The sequence below is a fragment of the Danio rerio genome, chromosome 19, assembly GCF_052040795.2.
Source record: "Danio rerio strain M-AB ecotype USA chromosome 19, GRCz13ab, whole genome shotgun sequence".
Classification (NCBI taxonomy): Eukaryota; Metazoa; Chordata; class Actinopteri; order Cypriniformes; family Danionidae; genus Danio; species Danio rerio.
In genome coordinates, this window is record NC_141039.2 from 36,315,596 (window position 1) to 36,332,466 (window position 16,871).

General features: G+C 38.1%; 1 protein-coding gene across 1 annotated transcript in view; it reads left to right on the top strand.

The window, feature by feature from the left end:
- Positions 1-16,871, top strand: part of galnt4 (polypeptide N-acetylgalactosaminyltransferase 4) — a 46,353-nt gene that overhangs the window by 12,387 nt on the left and 17,095 nt on the right. The window contains 4 exon segments of the mRNA NM_001044778.2: positions 681-1,117; positions 10,034-10,203; positions 13,665-13,854; positions 16,337-16,522. Coding sequence (NP_001038243.2) covers positions 735-1,117; positions 10,034-10,203; positions 13,665-13,854; positions 16,337-16,522 — 929 coding nt within the window. The 5' untranslated portion in view covers positions 681-734.

Consider the following 16,871-nt stretch of genomic DNA (forward strand, 5'->3'; position numbering starts at 1 on the left):
TGTGAAATTACAGTATGTTATACAACAGGTCGACAGCATAAAAGTGTATATAAAAATTAATATCAAACACAAAGAGTCGCAAAACTCCTTTTGTACAATGAACTACTTTCTACCTCCATTTATTCACATCTACAACTGCCTCTGGTGCCATCTTGTGACTAAATGTCAACTGTCAATTTCTGCTGATGGATTGAATCTTTGAAATTATAAATATTTCAAATAGGCACTATCCTTATAAATAAACTGCAGTTTCAATTGAAATAATTATTTTTTTGCTTAAAAAAAGACTTCAAAAGTACATTATGTTGCCCAACAGCTGCAATACTTGTCAAATTATAGTGATTTTGTTCCTCTGCTTGGAGTAATACACAAGGATGAAGAGGCTGTATGATGCTGTTTTTGCAGAACATTGCACGGCTATTTGCCAGTCAGATTCGAAAACCAGACAGAATTGTTGAATAATAATAACAATAATTGTTCATATTATTTCAAATAATGTTTAATATAATTCCTTAGTCACGATATACAATGCTTCTGTCAAGTATAGGTCACTTTACTAATTGTCTAGTTATTTACTCAAACATTTGTGTGCTATTCCTTGACATAGCTCTTAGTACATTTGCTTGGCCATAGTTGCAGTCTGTTTTTCATTTTATTCACCTCTCTCGTCCTTTATCAAGGTTGGATCGTGATGCTCTTTGACTGGTGCTGTTAGTGGTGCTGGCTGCCAGGACATGAAGATCCGCTGGTCAAGGAAGGTGGCTGTCCTGGCCAAGGTCTGCTTCCTCTTTTCTCTGCTATGGCTCTTCTACCTCCTCATAGTGCGTTCTTCACCTCCATCTCTGGCTGATAACGATGGTCGGCGTGACATCCTGGCCCGTGACCTTCCACCCATTGAGGAGGAAGAGGAGGACTCTGAAAACCTCCTGCGGCCCGTTTATGAAAAGCTACCGCCAGACTCCAACGCTCCTGGAGAATACGGACGAGCCACTCGACTGACCCTCACTTCTGAGGAAAAGAAAGAGGAGGAGGCTAGCGTTGAGCGCTACGCCATCAATATCTTCATCAGCGACAAGATATCTCTTCATCGCCATATTCAAGACAACAGGATGCATGAGTATGTCTGCCATAACTTACACATCTTTATATCAGATACCAAACAACACCTTAGAAACGGTTTAGCAGCATAATAAAAAAAACATTTTTATAGCAACTCTATAGCAAAATTCTGGCATGTACTTAGTAGAACCAGAGTTTCTTTAAGGCAAGTCATTTCACTCGATGGCCTTCTTTGAAATGCCTCTCGGGCAGTATGCTCAGGCGTTCTGTTTGAATGGGGAAACCTCTAATTCTCTAAAACTGTTAGCCAAGCTTATGATTAAATTTCATATTTGGAATCACCAATAAAATCAACACAGCTGCATTGTGGATACGTACCCCTGTCTACATTTCTGAAGAGTGCGAATTATGTAGCCAGAAGAACGATTGGCTGTATTTCATTTTTAAATTGATTGCTACGAGCCGGTTTGATGCTGTTGACAGCTTTATTTCTTTTCGCACTACCAGCTGACTAGAGCTGCAGGATTCTGGCTAATTTGTGAATCATGATTTTTTTTTTTGCTTAAAATCAAGATCACGATTTTCACACGATTCTGTAGATGTAAAATAAAGGTTAATATTGGTAGGCAATTATTATTAGCCCTTTTCACACAGTGATACCGGTACATATCTGGAAAAACGGCTTTACCCGTATATTCAAAAAAGCGCTGTTCACACAGGCGAGGACGTTACGGAATTTTTCCAGAAAAGACCGTTCACACATTCATTCCAAAATACCAGTAAATTCTGACATTATTCAACACAAATGAGCTTAAAATGGCTGCGCTTGTATTTTTAAACATTTGACTACATTACAAACTCTGTGGATGATCAGTATTGTGAACAACTTCGATGAAAACATATGGAGGATCACTTTCGCATGTCGAGATGTTCATAATATGTGTGTGTGCAGGAGCTCACAGGCTGTTTCACTGGCACACGCAAAGCTTGAAGGTAAACAAACAGCGGCTTATCATAAGCATCTTATCGATGATTATTTACACAGTTGGCATTAAGAAGAACATATAAACGTTATCTGACTAACTTCTAGCAGCTAAATGCGTCTGGGAAAATATTCAAAGCCTTTTATTCTCATAAACCGCGCGGACGTAAATGCGTCTGACTGTTTTGATTGGCTAAAGCAGACGTCTTACGTCAGCATGTTCTAGACGTGCACGCGCTCTTTTCGGCAATCTTCCTTCTGCATTTACACAGCGCAGCATTTCGGCAAATTACCGGTAATGTTACAAATTTAGCCAGAACGAATTTACCGGTATTTTCAAAAAGGGCCTGTTCACACATACAACCTTTCCAAAAAATTGCCGGTAATGTTCCGGAAAGGTCTGTATGTGTGAAAGGGGCTATTGTTAATTGTCAAACATATGGTAAAACAATAATAATAATAATAATAACAGGCCTATGTGTAGGTATACTGTTGGTTAAAATGCAAAGTTTTGTATAGTCATTATGTTGGACTTAAACAGACTTTCGATATGTCCTGTTTGTTAATTCACAGTAAAATGATGACATCAGAATAGAACTATTCTTAAGTTAAATTATTATGTTTGAGACGTGCTTGTCATTTGTCATTGACAGCATTATTAGATCATTTGTTTTCACTGGTAAAATGAGACATTTGTCATTATCAGATACCTTCTTGCAATATATTCAACATTATATAGGCTAGTTTTACTGACACAGTTTTACTCTTCTCTCCTTACCTTGAAAATATAATTGGCTAAATTGTAGAAAAGCTAAATTAATATCTTGAGTAGGGTCGAATCGAGATCTTTTTTTGATTAATTGTGCAGCCCTACAGATGACCACTTGCCTCAGTATGGGCAGCTTTTCCGGTGTTACCAGTTTGCCTAGTAGCTCGTTGCGTATGTTTGCAGAGTTGGGACACGAAGCTGAGTTGAGCGTGACAAAGGGGTTTGAGTGTGGTGGAGAACAGTTTCAGAAACCAGGAAAAACTATATAAAAAATAAATATATAAACAACAGGCTGAAAATGTGGGTATTGTGGAAAAAATCTTTCTTTTTTTTCTGGATTTCTTTTGAAAACACTATCTGTTTGGTTTAAGGAAGAGGGTGTCGGGGTCAGTTCATCTGTCAGTCAACATCAAGCTAGCCTGGCTGGCTGAAGTGTATAATGCACCATGAGAAGAGGACACAAGAGAGAAATCTGAAATCATCAAAAAGCGTACATGGCTTCTCTTACGTATTTCGCTGTTCCCAGAAATGCAGACCTGGGTACATATCCGCAATGAGCCTGGGTTGAATAAAATTAAACAACAGCCTCAAGTTTTATTTCTAAATTATTGAATCACACACAATCTGCAATTTTCAGATAGCCCAATCTAATGCACATGCTTACTCGAAGAGAACTAGATCACGACACCAACCTCATTTATGGCTGTTTACGTGTTCTCTGAATAATTCCTCCTCCAATCACGCTGGTCTTCTGAAGTGATGATCTGTCCTGATTCCCCAATTGTTTTTAATGTCAAATCTCCTCCTAAAATGAGAGCACAAGTTTTTACAAGTTTGTGGGCGTTCATGTAGTGGCTGTCATGTAATATGCGTTTGACAGCATATATAAGGGATAATGTACATCCATGCGGTTGTTATTGCAATATAGCATTTATCGCATGTAAGTTATAGCATGGTTGTAAAAAAAAAATGAAGGGTATTATTTTGCAAAAACAACTGCCTTAATGTGCATTAGCTCACTTATAACATGGCTCCTTGGCACAAAAAGTGAAACTTAGTAATTGTTCTGAACCATAATAGTTTATTACTTCTTTAATTAAACACAAAACTGACAGAAACACAAATGACATACCTTGGAATGTTATGACTGACCAATAAGAATCAAGTATTCCAGAGAGCTGTGTAATAAAATATATTAAGAGCCTCAGAGCTCACAGCAGACCTGCCTATAAATGTTTATTGCTGTTGTTGTTAAAAATCTGTTTCACTATGGAGAAAACGAATGGAGTTTTTACTTACAGAACATCTTAGAATCATTGTGCACTATAAAAAACATTGTTTTTTCGATATATGATTACAATTTTAAAGTGGATTTATTTAATTCATTTATTTTCATTTGCATATATTTGTACCATTTAAAGCAGTTAACTAATATGAGTTCAGCCAAGTTCATCCAAAAAACGACTTTAATTTATAAGTTGTTAACATATTCAACCCAGATAAGTTAACTTAAAGGGCACCATATGATCAACTAATGTAAGCTGTTTGTACAGAACTGTCTGTAGGTATAGTGTGTAGAGCTGTAATCGGGCCATAAAAATTAGTTTTGATTGACAAATTTATAAAGCCTGAACTCGTTTATAGCGCAACATTAGTCAAATGTGCACAGGCACACACCTCTTTTTCCTTTTTTTTTTTTTTTTTTACGAACGAGTCATTTATATGTTTTAACATAATTTATCAGTAACAAACACAGGCTATAGGCCACTTGGAAGTCGGAACAAAGAAATAAAATAAGTCTTCTGTAAGATCGTAACATCTCAGCACTCCAAATAGGCCTAGGTAAATACACTTAGCCTTTAAATTGGCCAACACACCAATAAAAATAAGTCTTTCCTAACAAATATATTAAAATAAATTCTAAATTATGACAGGTATTTGGCAATAATGAAATTAAGATGAAGGATCTGCGAGATTTGTTTCGCCACTTCTCTTCACAATCTGGCATTAAGGCGATGGTGAAGCTGAATATTAAAAGAATAGCCTAATGCCAACATTAGCCTGTGTACTCTGTCTACATTATGATTTTATGGTTTAATTAATATTTATTTATAATTTAAAAATCCCTTTACTCACCAAGATTAAGCTACGTGTTTTTTGTGGAGGAACATTATTGAATTCACTGTAAATGGCTTTAGCGCAGTCCTGCGCTCAGGATGGTGCATCCAGCAGCAACAAACACCCTTTCACTGCTGCTGCTACGTGCCGAGACGCATAGTTCTGATCTGGCTAATTTTGCAACTTTTGGGTAGGATTGTTTGTTCATCTTTTACCACCAAGAACATCCATTTAATTTTCCATGACAGCGGTTTCAATGTAGCAAGTGGCCTCGTCATCTTCCCTGTCAGCTTTCTGTTTAGCGCTCTACCATAATACGCAGTGTATAAGTGACCGCTGAAATACCTTTGTGGCTAGAATGACTGGTTCTTTCTGAACTAGTGGCTGGCCTGACTGCAGTCAAACTTCATTCTTTTTGACTTCTCCGTCATCTTTTGTTTCACATTTGCAGGGAGGGAATTTAATGTTGTAACAAACAATTTAATTACTTTCTCGCGCTAATCGAAATGCATCACATGACTGTTCCTTTACTGTGCAAGCCAAGCCTGACCCGACCCTGTCTAAAATGATAGAAATTAAACTCGAACCCACTGACGGGTACCGTCGGGTTTGGGCAAAGATCTTCAGCTCTAATAGTGTGTCCACAGTCATACTGGAGTGATATAACCCAACAAATTTCATTAAAAAAAATTCCTGACGTTAAAATAGGACCCAAATCCCAGTGATTTTGAGGCCCAACACAACAGGACGTGGGAGTGCGGTTTTCCCTACCCACTGAATTGATTGACAGGCGCCATCTTTTTATAATAACATGTACATATGTCTACAGAATTTTTTTTGCAAATAAACTGGAATTAAAAAAATTGTGACAACTCTCTGTGATTTTTTTTAATATATATATATAGGGCCTACTCACACTATGCCATCCGTACCGTGCCCAGGCCCGTTTCCCGGATCGTTTGAGAAGTGTGAGTGCGCTGAATCGGGCTCAAGCACGGTACACTTGGCCGGCCCTGGCCCGGTTGGAAGAGGTGTGCCTGAGCCCGGTTCACTTGGGCTTTGGCGCGGTACGCTTGTGTGTGAGTGCAAAACGCGCCAAAGCCCGAAACTGAAAGCGAGACATGACTTTTAAGGCACTGTTTCATATGGATTTATTAATAATTCTTACTGTTCAGTGAACGCAAACTGCCGTAGTTTATTAAAGACGCAAACCCCTCACTGCACGACAGCTGCGCGCCTTCAGCACGAGAGCTTTATGACTGTTTATGAGCGCCAAAAGTGGCGGATCTGTTCGGCGAAATATCTGACTGCGTGTCTCCGCATCCCTAAGGACTGTTTGGCGAAATATTTGACTGCATGTCAAACGACTGAAACGATATAACTAGAGAAATCTCCACTGTGCTGCTGAGTGAGAGAGCGCTTCTCACTGAACCAGCGCATGACGTAAGCGTGCCGAAGCCCGTTTGTGGTGTGAGCGCGGGCCGTAGGGGGAGACGGGAGGGGGGACAAGCGTGCTTTGGCCCGGTTTGAGGCAACTGTACCTAGTGTGAGTACAGCCTAAAACTTTTTTAAAACAGAGCATGTTTGTAATAAAGACAGTAAAATCGCTATCTAATTCTTAACCACTGTAATTACCACGGCCACTAGGTTTCAGTAAACATGCATATGTGTGTGTGCGTGTGTGTGTGCGTGCGTGCGTGCGTGTGCGTGCGTGCGTGTGTGTGCATGCGTGTGTGTGCATGCGTGTGTGTGCGTGCGTGTGTGTGCGTGCGTGTGTGTGCGTGTGTGTGTGCGTGCGTGCATGTGTGTGTGCGTGCGTGCGTGCGTGCGTGTGTGTGCGTGCGTGTGCGTGCGTGCGTGTGCGTGCGTGCGTGTGTGTGCATGCGTGTGTGTGCATGCGTGTGTGTGTGTGTGTGTGTGTGTGTGTGTGTGTGCTGCAAACGGCATTTGTGTGAGACTCATCATTTCAGAAATATTTGAATAAACTCCACCACAAATACATAAAATAAACTAACGTGGAATTTTTTTGACTAATGAGCTGTATTTTAGCTTCATTCGAGTCTGTCTCTATCACTGTGCTGTTTATCTGACATAACACATGATGAGAAGCAGACATGCACATGGGAGCGGTGGGCATGGAGAAGCAGCTAATTTGCATTTTAAGTCACAAGCCACAAAAACAGCTACAATGTAGTCCGAGGCCAAAATTGGCATATTCTGGAGGCTATAATAAATAATCTGATAAGAATTTTGAGCTGAAACTTTACAGACACATTCTGGAGACACCAAAGGCTTATCTTGCATCTTGTAAAAGGGGTAAAATAGGTGCCCTTTAACTCAAAATACTAAGTTGTGATAACTAATTGGCCAATAATTTTTTTTTTACAGTGTAGAGACTTTTGCTCAGAAAAGCACCCTTCACAATGTTTCTTCAGAAACTTTTCTGTTTGCCTTTACAGTGACATTTATAATTTCTCTTGGTTATTAAGTGCTATAACTTTGCATTACAAAAAATGCCAGAAAAATAAATAAGACTTTTTCTTGTTTTAACTTTCTGTGGAATTGAAAACATGTCGTGAAAAGCGATTCCTCTGGTAATTTATACACTTCAGTCCACCTCACCTGTTTACAAACGCTGTCTGTTTTCAGCAGTAATTCCATCGCCTGCAGTCAGACAACATGATTAAAAAAACAGAACAACAATAGAAAAATAGAGCTGGGAGGTTTTCTCCGAACAGGAATGCTTTTGTAAGAGAATAATTGTTTCATGGCTCTTGTCACACAATAACGAGGAGGGTTCAAGCTGCTGCTTTTGAAAGAAGAAAACGTCCCCTTGGAAGACGAGAAGTGAGACAAATTGGATGTGTTTTTTTCCCCCCGCAGTCTTTCAACTGCTCTCCGGTTGCCACATCACAGACTCTTCTGGAGATCACACACGGCAGTAGCACATTTTTTGGCATCAGCGGGGATTTTTATCTGTTGATGTGAACTTCTTTTTGCTCGCTTTCTGAAATAACTTTCAGGCAAGTTAGTTCTTGTCAACGATTTAAGCATTACTGCCAGAAATGTTATGCTGTAGGTTTTTTATTGCAGATCTCTCTTTGTAGAGGTAATTATTGTAAACTTGCTTAAAAATAGTCGCTGTCGGTGAATGTAGGCTCTCTAAATATTTGTGAGAATTTGAAGTGAGTTCAAGAAGTTTCTGAGAAACGCGAATAGCTTTATTAAGAAGATCTGCCGAGTCTATTTTACGTTTTTCAACATTTTTCTCTTACATGAAGGGGATGTTTTTGAAACAATGTTTTCACTGTTAAAGATGCAGGGTTAAAAACAATTCCTTATTGTTGTTCCAACACAAATAAATCAAGTAAACTTATTAGTTTTTACAAACCTAAGGGGTTGAACGTAAAACTATTTTGTTGTTTCCTCAAAAAATTTTTTTAATTGTGTTATTTCAACTCTTTTTAAATGCGTAGTTTCATTCATTCATTCATTCATTCATTTTCTTGTCGGCTTAGTCCCTTTATTTATTTGGGGTCGCCACAGCGGAATGAACCGCCAACTTATCCAGCAAGTTTTTACGCAGCGGATGCCCTTCCAGCCGCAACCCAGCTCTGGGAAACATCCACACAGACACACACACACACATACACTCATACATTATGGACAATTTAGCCTACCCAATTTACCTGTACCGCATGTCTTTGTACTGTAGGGGAAACCGGTGCACCCGGAGGAAACCCACGCGCCAACTGAGCTGAGGTTCGAACCAGCAACCCAGCGACCTTCTTGCTGTGAGGCAACAGCACTACCTACTGCGCCACTTCCTCACCCAAATGCGTAGTTTGAACAACTTTGCAACAACTTTGTTCAGCCATTTAGTTTTACTTTCTCAGAATACTGTGAAAACTTCTCGTCTGTCTGTCTTTCAGCTCTCATTGAACCTACTGACAATCTGTCTGTTTCTGAAGCTGAATTCAGACTTAAATCTGCTAATATTCAAAGAATAAATTGACTAATAGGCGGCACAGTGGCTTAGTGGTGATCCTCACAGCAAGAAGGTTGCTAGTTCGAGCCCTGGCTGGGTCAATTGGCGTTTCTGTGTGGAGTTCATGTGGGTTTTTCTCTGGTTGCTCCGGTTTCCCCCAATAGTCCAAAGACATGCGCTATAGTTGAATTAAATAAGCTAAATTGGCCGTAGTGTATGAGTGTGAATGAGTGTATGAGTGTTTCCCAGTACTTGGTTGCAGCTGGTAGGTCATCCGCTGCATAAAGCATATACTGGATAAGTTGATGGTTCATTTCACTGTGGCGACCCCTGATAAATAAGGGACTTAAGGCTGATTTATACTTCTGCGCAAACCGCTCATGTATGGTACAGTGCGGCCTTTGTGCGGTCGCCAGGGCTTAATTTGTGCTGGAGCACACTGAATCCGGATCCGGCTCCTTTGAAATCTGATCCAGCACCTGATTTAACCAATTCCCTTTCCTCAGCCGCCCTCCTTCCCTGCCCCCTGTTCACTTTCATTTTCTTCCGCGACTCCCCAACCCTCTTCACTTTCGTCCACAACACAACCCCAACCCCCTCTCATCATAGCCACGAGCCAGATGGAGTGAGTGTTTACATGTGTCTAGTCCCATAAAGGAGCTCCAGATGGAAACTTTTGTTTTGTGTTTACCTTGTGATTAAATTTGTTGCACGCGTCAACGGAAGTATCAACCAATTAAAGCGCTTTATGCAAATACACCAGCTCAGAGAGTAGCAGATTGCGGACTAATTTCATTGGCTGATGCTGCCATGACTTCAGACACGCCCTCGGTCAAGCGTTGGTGCTGAAGCCCCGTTTAAATGCATAGTTAATCCGAAGGAAAATGAATGAATTAATGAAAGGTGACTTATCGTTTCTGCACCTTTTTTCAAACTATAATGTGAAACACAAATAGCCATTCAATCTGCAGGACAGAATAAAAATACAGCATTATATGATGGCTTCTCTTAGTATCAGACATTTGCATATTAGTGGAAATACTTTTGCCTAAATAGGAAGCTTTGAATACATTTGCTTAATGGTCTGATTATCTGTTTCTCCTATTTGCAATACCAGATGCAAAGCAAAGAAGTACAACATCCGTCGTCTCCCGACAACATCAGTGGTTATAGCATTTTACAATGAGGCCTGGTCTACTTTACTGAGAACCATCCACAGTGTGCTGGAGACCACACCGGCCGTCCTGCTGAAGGACATCATTCTAGTGGACGACTTCAGCGATAGAGGTGAGGGGACAGTTTTATATCCTTTATTTTTATTTTTTTTACAATTACTGAGGATGATTAACATGAACAGTTAAAACCCTGAGCGTGTCTAACCCCTAAAGTCACGGTCACACTAAAGGTTTAAGCAAATGAGACTGAGGGGACACTGTTCGGTTTGTAAATTAGTCTAACTGGGAATTGTCCAATTATTTACATATGATTGTTTTTTGTTGGGGGTGGCACGGTGGCTCAGTCGTTAGTCACTGTCAGCAAGAAGGTCACTGGTTGGTTCGAATCCCGGCTGGGCCAGTTGGCATTTCTGTGTTGAGTTTGCATGTTCTCCACGTGCTTGTGTGGGTTTTCTTCAGGTGCTCCGGTTTCCCTCACAGTCCAAAGACATGTGCTATAAGTGAGTTGAATAAACTAATTTGGCTGTAGTGTATGATTGGTGTGAATGCAAGAGTGAATGGGTGTTTCCCGGTACTGGGTTGCAGCTGCGTACAACATATGCTTTAATAGTTGGCTGTTCATTTCTGCTGTGGCGACCTCTGAAATTGAGACTAAGCTGAAGGAAAATGAATGAATGAATGTTTTCATTACATTTTTCATTTGGATTAAATCGTCTGGCAAATGACTAAATGTAAATGTAACTCCTTTCAAGACTTTTCCACTTTAGAGGGAGATTTGTCTCATTTTCCTACTATCATTTTGTGTTCTCTCTGAGAATATAATAAATATTTTTTTTTATAAAAAAGACATTCAAAAATCTGCATTATAAATTCTAAAGACATATTCAGGATTTAAAAGACTTTACACAAAGTAAACCAATAATGACTAAACTAAATTAAATTGCACCACATCAGCTGACAGATGTGTATAAGGAGAACAACAGGTTATTCCACAGATGGGAAAGATTATTGACACATTTAGAGCATTCTAGATTTAAATCAGCCATCTAGATTACACGTTTAGCAGGTTTGAGGAAAGTGTTGGCACTTTAACTTTCATTTTCAGAAAAAAACCATAAAGAACTTAAATACTTAACATTGTTGGTTGAATAGACATATTTGAGTGTATCTTTGTCTACCTTCAGTTATAACAAAACGTTATGCTTTTGTACAATTAAGAAAAAGAATCGCTTTCTGGCATCTCAGTCTCTATAAAACTGTCAGGGTTATGATAAAAATGATGAAACTGCACTAAACAAGACTTAGGCCCGGTTTACACTAGTACGTTTTAATTTTAAAACCGTGTTTTAGAATGAAAACGATCCACGTCCACATTGACATTTGACCTAGCGTTTTTGAACAGCTGTCAGTCCACACTATACCGCTGAAAATGCACACTATGTGACCACACACACACACACACACACACACACACTGGCATGCCATGCAGCGTGGATTGAGTATATCTACCTACAGTATATGAGAGCTGTGCTCGTCGAACTGTTCATCAAGGATCTACCGCTAGATCTAATCTCAATATATTTGTTAAGCGTGATATTTAATTCATCTTGTTGTCTTTATGACATATTCCCCAACTTTGGTCTTTTGAATCTTTTACTTGTTCTCAGGTAATGTGGTTTGGCTGAGCGCAAAGATAAGTTAATATATTAGTTGATGTACACTGATTCTGCACATTTGACTGATCGCTTGCCTTTATTTCCTATGTTGTATAAACTTATTGTACGTTATACTTTCACATTGGCTTTTATTGATTATTAAAACTGATAGTCGGCAAAGAGATGGTATGTTTCGTATTTTCACAGAAAATGTAAGAAGGCAGTTATGTTATAGGCTCCACTTTGTAATACATATGCATACAGTGAAGATGACAGTCATATAAATATGTAGCCTCAACACTTTTGGTGTCTGTTAAGTTGCTAATAGTATAATGAAAATAGGCAGTTCCTCATATCATGTTTTCATTTTATTGTTAAGATACTGAAACAATTTAGTCAGGGTGATTTAATGAGGTTATAAACTACACTTATCCCTTTGAAGATTTACCCGACATGTCCTTTGGAGTTTGTTTTCCATATCAACCTTGAGAAGTTTAAACTTACAAGGAGAGGATGCAAAACTGAACTGTGTGTGTAGGCTACTTAATATTGAGGAAAAAGCCCCAATCAGATAGACGAATGTCTGCAGCCCCGTCTCTGTTTTCAGATGTCTCCGTTTTCCCCCATCCACACTGACATGGTGCAGCAGCGTTTTAGAATGAAAATGGCTTCATCAGCATTTCCTAAATGATCCGTTTTGGGTAGTGTAGACGGAGGGCGTAACCATAGCAAAACTTATGCGTTTTAAAACTAAAACATAGTGGTGTACATGGGGCCTTAGTATCTTTTAGTCATTTTGCTTCTCAAGTTTGTACCTAGAGTTAACAATGTTTAAATATTTGTGCTTTAAAAACAAGCCATTTTTTTCAGGGTAGCACAATGCATGCTAATGTGTTACAAGTGCAAAATGCTCATGTTCCTCAAAGCGAAGTGCTATCTGACAACACTTCAAGCATGTTTCGGCTCAAATTATCTTAATATACAAGTTTCTAAATATACCATTTTTCGTTGCGTTATTGTAATATTGTGTTCCTCATTCATTAATTTTTCTTCGGCTTAGTCTCTGATTTATCAGAGGTCACCACAGCGGATTGAACTGCCAACTATTCCAGCATATGATTTGCGCTGCGGATGCCCTTTCAGCTGCAACCCAGTACAGGGAAACACCCATATACTCTCACATTTACACACACACACACTCACTCACTACAGCCAATTTTGTTTACCGAATTCACCTACAGCACATGTTTTTGGATTGTGGGGAAACCAGAGCACCCAGAGAAAACCCACATGAACACAGGGAGAACATGCAAACTCCACACAGAATTGCCAACTGGCCCAGCCAGGACTCGAACCAGCGACCTTCTTGTAGGCACCAGCTCTAACCACCGAGCCACTGTGCCACCATAATGTGTTCCTTTTCATTTAATTATTAAAACTATAATGTTTTTCTTAGTAGCATTTTACATTTACATTTACATTTAGTCATTTAGCAGACGCTTTTATCCAAAGCGACTTACAAATGAGGACAAGGAAGCAATTTACACAAATAAGAGCAACAATGAATAAGTACTAAAGGCAAGTTTCAGGTCTGTAAAGTCTAAGAAGGGAAGTATTGCATAACAAACCTGTGTGTTTGTGCTTAATTTATTACAACTTTTCAATTTTCAAAGATCCAAAATAAACCTTTGTCAGTATTTGCACAGAAGTACTCTCCCAGATTTGCTAATCTTTGCATGTTTCATGTCTCCTGGATAAAGCTCTGGATAATAAAGCAGCAGCGTGTTCTTGTATTTTATCAATTTTTACATTTGCTGAGATAACTCATATGTGTCCTCTCTAGTTAATCTTGGTGTCCTGTGGTTTGTCATTTTATCTTTTGGGAAAGCTTCTGTTATTTTCTTTTCATGAATTGCAGGTTATCTAAAGTCACAGCTGGCACAGTATATCAGTAACCTGGAGCGTGTGCGTCTCATTCGGACAAAAAAAAGAGAAGGTCTGGTTAGGGCACGGCTCATTGGCGCCACCTACGCTACAGGAAGCGTGCTCACCTTCCTGGACTGCCACTGCGAGTGTGTGCCAGGCTGGATCGAGCCACTGCTGGAAAGGTATGATTAAGCCTGTCACAGTAATCATTAAATCAACTTATTGCACAATACATGGACATGACCTCAATGCTATTTGTTGACGCAGTATACAGTTGAAGTCAACACTATTAGCCCTTCTCTGATTTTTTTTTTTTTCTTTTCAAATATTTACCAAATGATGTTTAACAAAGCAAGAATTTTTTCACAGTATTTCCTATAATGTTTTTTCTTTTGGATAAAGTCTAATTTGTTTTATTTTGGCTAGAATAAAAGCAGTTAAATTTTTTTAGGTCAATTAATTAACTGTAATTAAATTTCTAAGGTCAATATTATTAGCCCCCTTAAGAAATATACATGCATACATATATGCATATTGTCTACAGAACAACACATTGTTAAAAAATGACTTGCCTAATTACCATAACTTGCCCAATTAACCCAGTTAAGCCCTTAAATGTCACTTTAAGCTGAATAGTAGCATCTTTAAATATATCTAGTAAAATATTATGCATCATCATGGCTAAGATAAAATTTCAGTCATTAGAATTAGTTATTATAGTCAATAATAGTAAAACTAATATGATTAGAAATGTATTGGGAAAAAAATGTATGGCAGAAATTGGGGTGAAAAATTTACGGGGGGATAATTCAGCAGGGTTAATAATTCTGACTTCAACTGTATATTGTCTGTCATGTTTGCATAAAAAAAAAAAATGTCACCTGCATTTTAGCTGATTGCGCAGCCTCTAATCGTTTAATCCAGGCTCTTTCACACATACAGACCTTTACGGAAAATTACCGTAACAATTTTCTGGAAAGGTCTGTATGTGTGAACAGGCCCTTTTTGAAAACACAGATAAATTTGTTTGGGCAATTTTCCGTAAAGAAACATTGTAACATTACCGGTAATTTACCAGAATGCTGCTTTGTGTGAACGCAGAAGGAAAATTGCCTGAGAGCACGTTCACATTTAGAACGTGCTGGCGTGAGACGTCTACTCCAGCCAATCAGAACATTCAAACGCATTCACATCTGCGCTGTTTATGAAAATAAAAGCTTTGAATACTTTTCCAGACACATTTAGCTGCTAGATGTTAGTCAGATCATGTTTGTTGCTTTTTATTGCCAACTGTGGAAATAATTATCGAAAAAATGCTTATGATAAACCGCTTATGATAAACATTCTAAAATGCCTCAACCAAAGTTTGTCATCGCAGTTTTTCAGTATTATTATTATTACTATAATATTATTAATATTGTTATTATATAGTCTTGAGCATCTGTGCTCTCATCATTCATTGCATGTCAGCATCATCTTTTATTATATAAGGAGGAGGCTCATGCAGCTTCTCATACCGCAGCAAATTCTATTTTCTCTTTGATGTATTCCGCCAGTTTTGCAGGAAGTGACAATTTTGTTCTTTTTGACTCGTCGGAAAAATTCGTAATTCGTTTATGCCAGGGGTTCTCAACTGGTTTGGCCATGGGACCCACATTTTTACATGGTCATCAAGCCGCGACCCAAATTTTTAGGAACTATAATATTATTTTAGGAATTATACTTAATTTGTATTTATTTGTTAACATAAACAAGAAGTGACAGATACATCATAAGAAAATCACCAAGACTTGCAATTAAACACTGTTTTATTGCTGTCATTTAACAAAATGTATCAAATTATAGAAATATTACAAAGTAAAAAGAACAAATACTGTTAATAATAAACTGTTAATAAAACATGTTTTCTGGTTTCTAAATGTTGTTTTAATTTAGAAGGTTTCATGCTCTCTTAGGAGAGCACTTTACCACAAATGACACTGAGGCTTTAAGACTTTTTTGTCATCAATGTATACATCCATACTTTACATATTCGTGGTTGTACTTGCACTTTAACATATTTGTTGCAATAATTAAATGAAATTTCACATGTCAAACGGTAGGGTTGTCGCGCACGCATTTCAAAATAAAAGTCCGACATAAGCAAAATAAGTAAAAAATTTAACTTTTGTTTTTTTTTTGATCACACACTCCGCGACCCCCTGAAAATGTAAATTTGCAGCTTTGGATGAAAACATAGCTAACGGTTACTGACAAGCGAAGAAAAAAAATCTTCTGATGGTTTGGAAGAAGTTTCTTTTTTTTTTTTTTTTTTTTTTAAAGCTGCAGTCTACTTCCATACATTTTTGTAGAAGGACATTTACATTTTACAGATTATATTAGGAAATTGACTTTTTGATCATTGAGTTACAGAATCTAAACAATTTTGGTTCCTGATTGTGTCTATGCCTGTTTGGATTATTATGCTGTTATTTAGTTATTATATTAACAGTGGCATAAAATGGTTTTAAAATGACAATAACATTAACATAATAATTTCAGTGACAATATATTTCACAACAAAATAAATATTGATTGACCTGGATGTATTACTTGTGAGTTTGCAAATAGTTTTATGTTGCCAGTGTGATGTATTTGTTTCTCATAATCTGTTTTTCCCCTCAGAATTGCAGAGAATGAGACCACCATAATTTGTCCAGTAATCGACACTATTGACTGGAACACATTTGAGTTCTACATGCAGACAGAAGAGCCGATGGTGGGCGGTTTTGACTGGAGGTTGACATTTCAGTGGCATGCAGTGCCTGAAATTGATCGCAAGATACGCAAATCCAGAATTGACCCCATTAGGTTGGTTTCAGATCAACTTACCAATCAAACTGAAACAGATTAGAAATGGTTAAAGTGACACATATTTAGAGCGTTTCAGATCTGTTATTTGTTGGACAATATTAGTTTATATATAAATATTAGTTTACGTTATTTAATATATATATATATATATATATATATATATATATATATATATATATATATATATATATATATATATATATATATATATATATATATGTATATATATATATATATATAAATATAAACTAGCTCAGCTTACTGTCGCCTCACAGCAAGAAGGTCGCTGGTTTGAGTCCTGGCTGGGCCGGTTGGCATTTCTGTGTGGAGTTTGCATTTTCTCCCT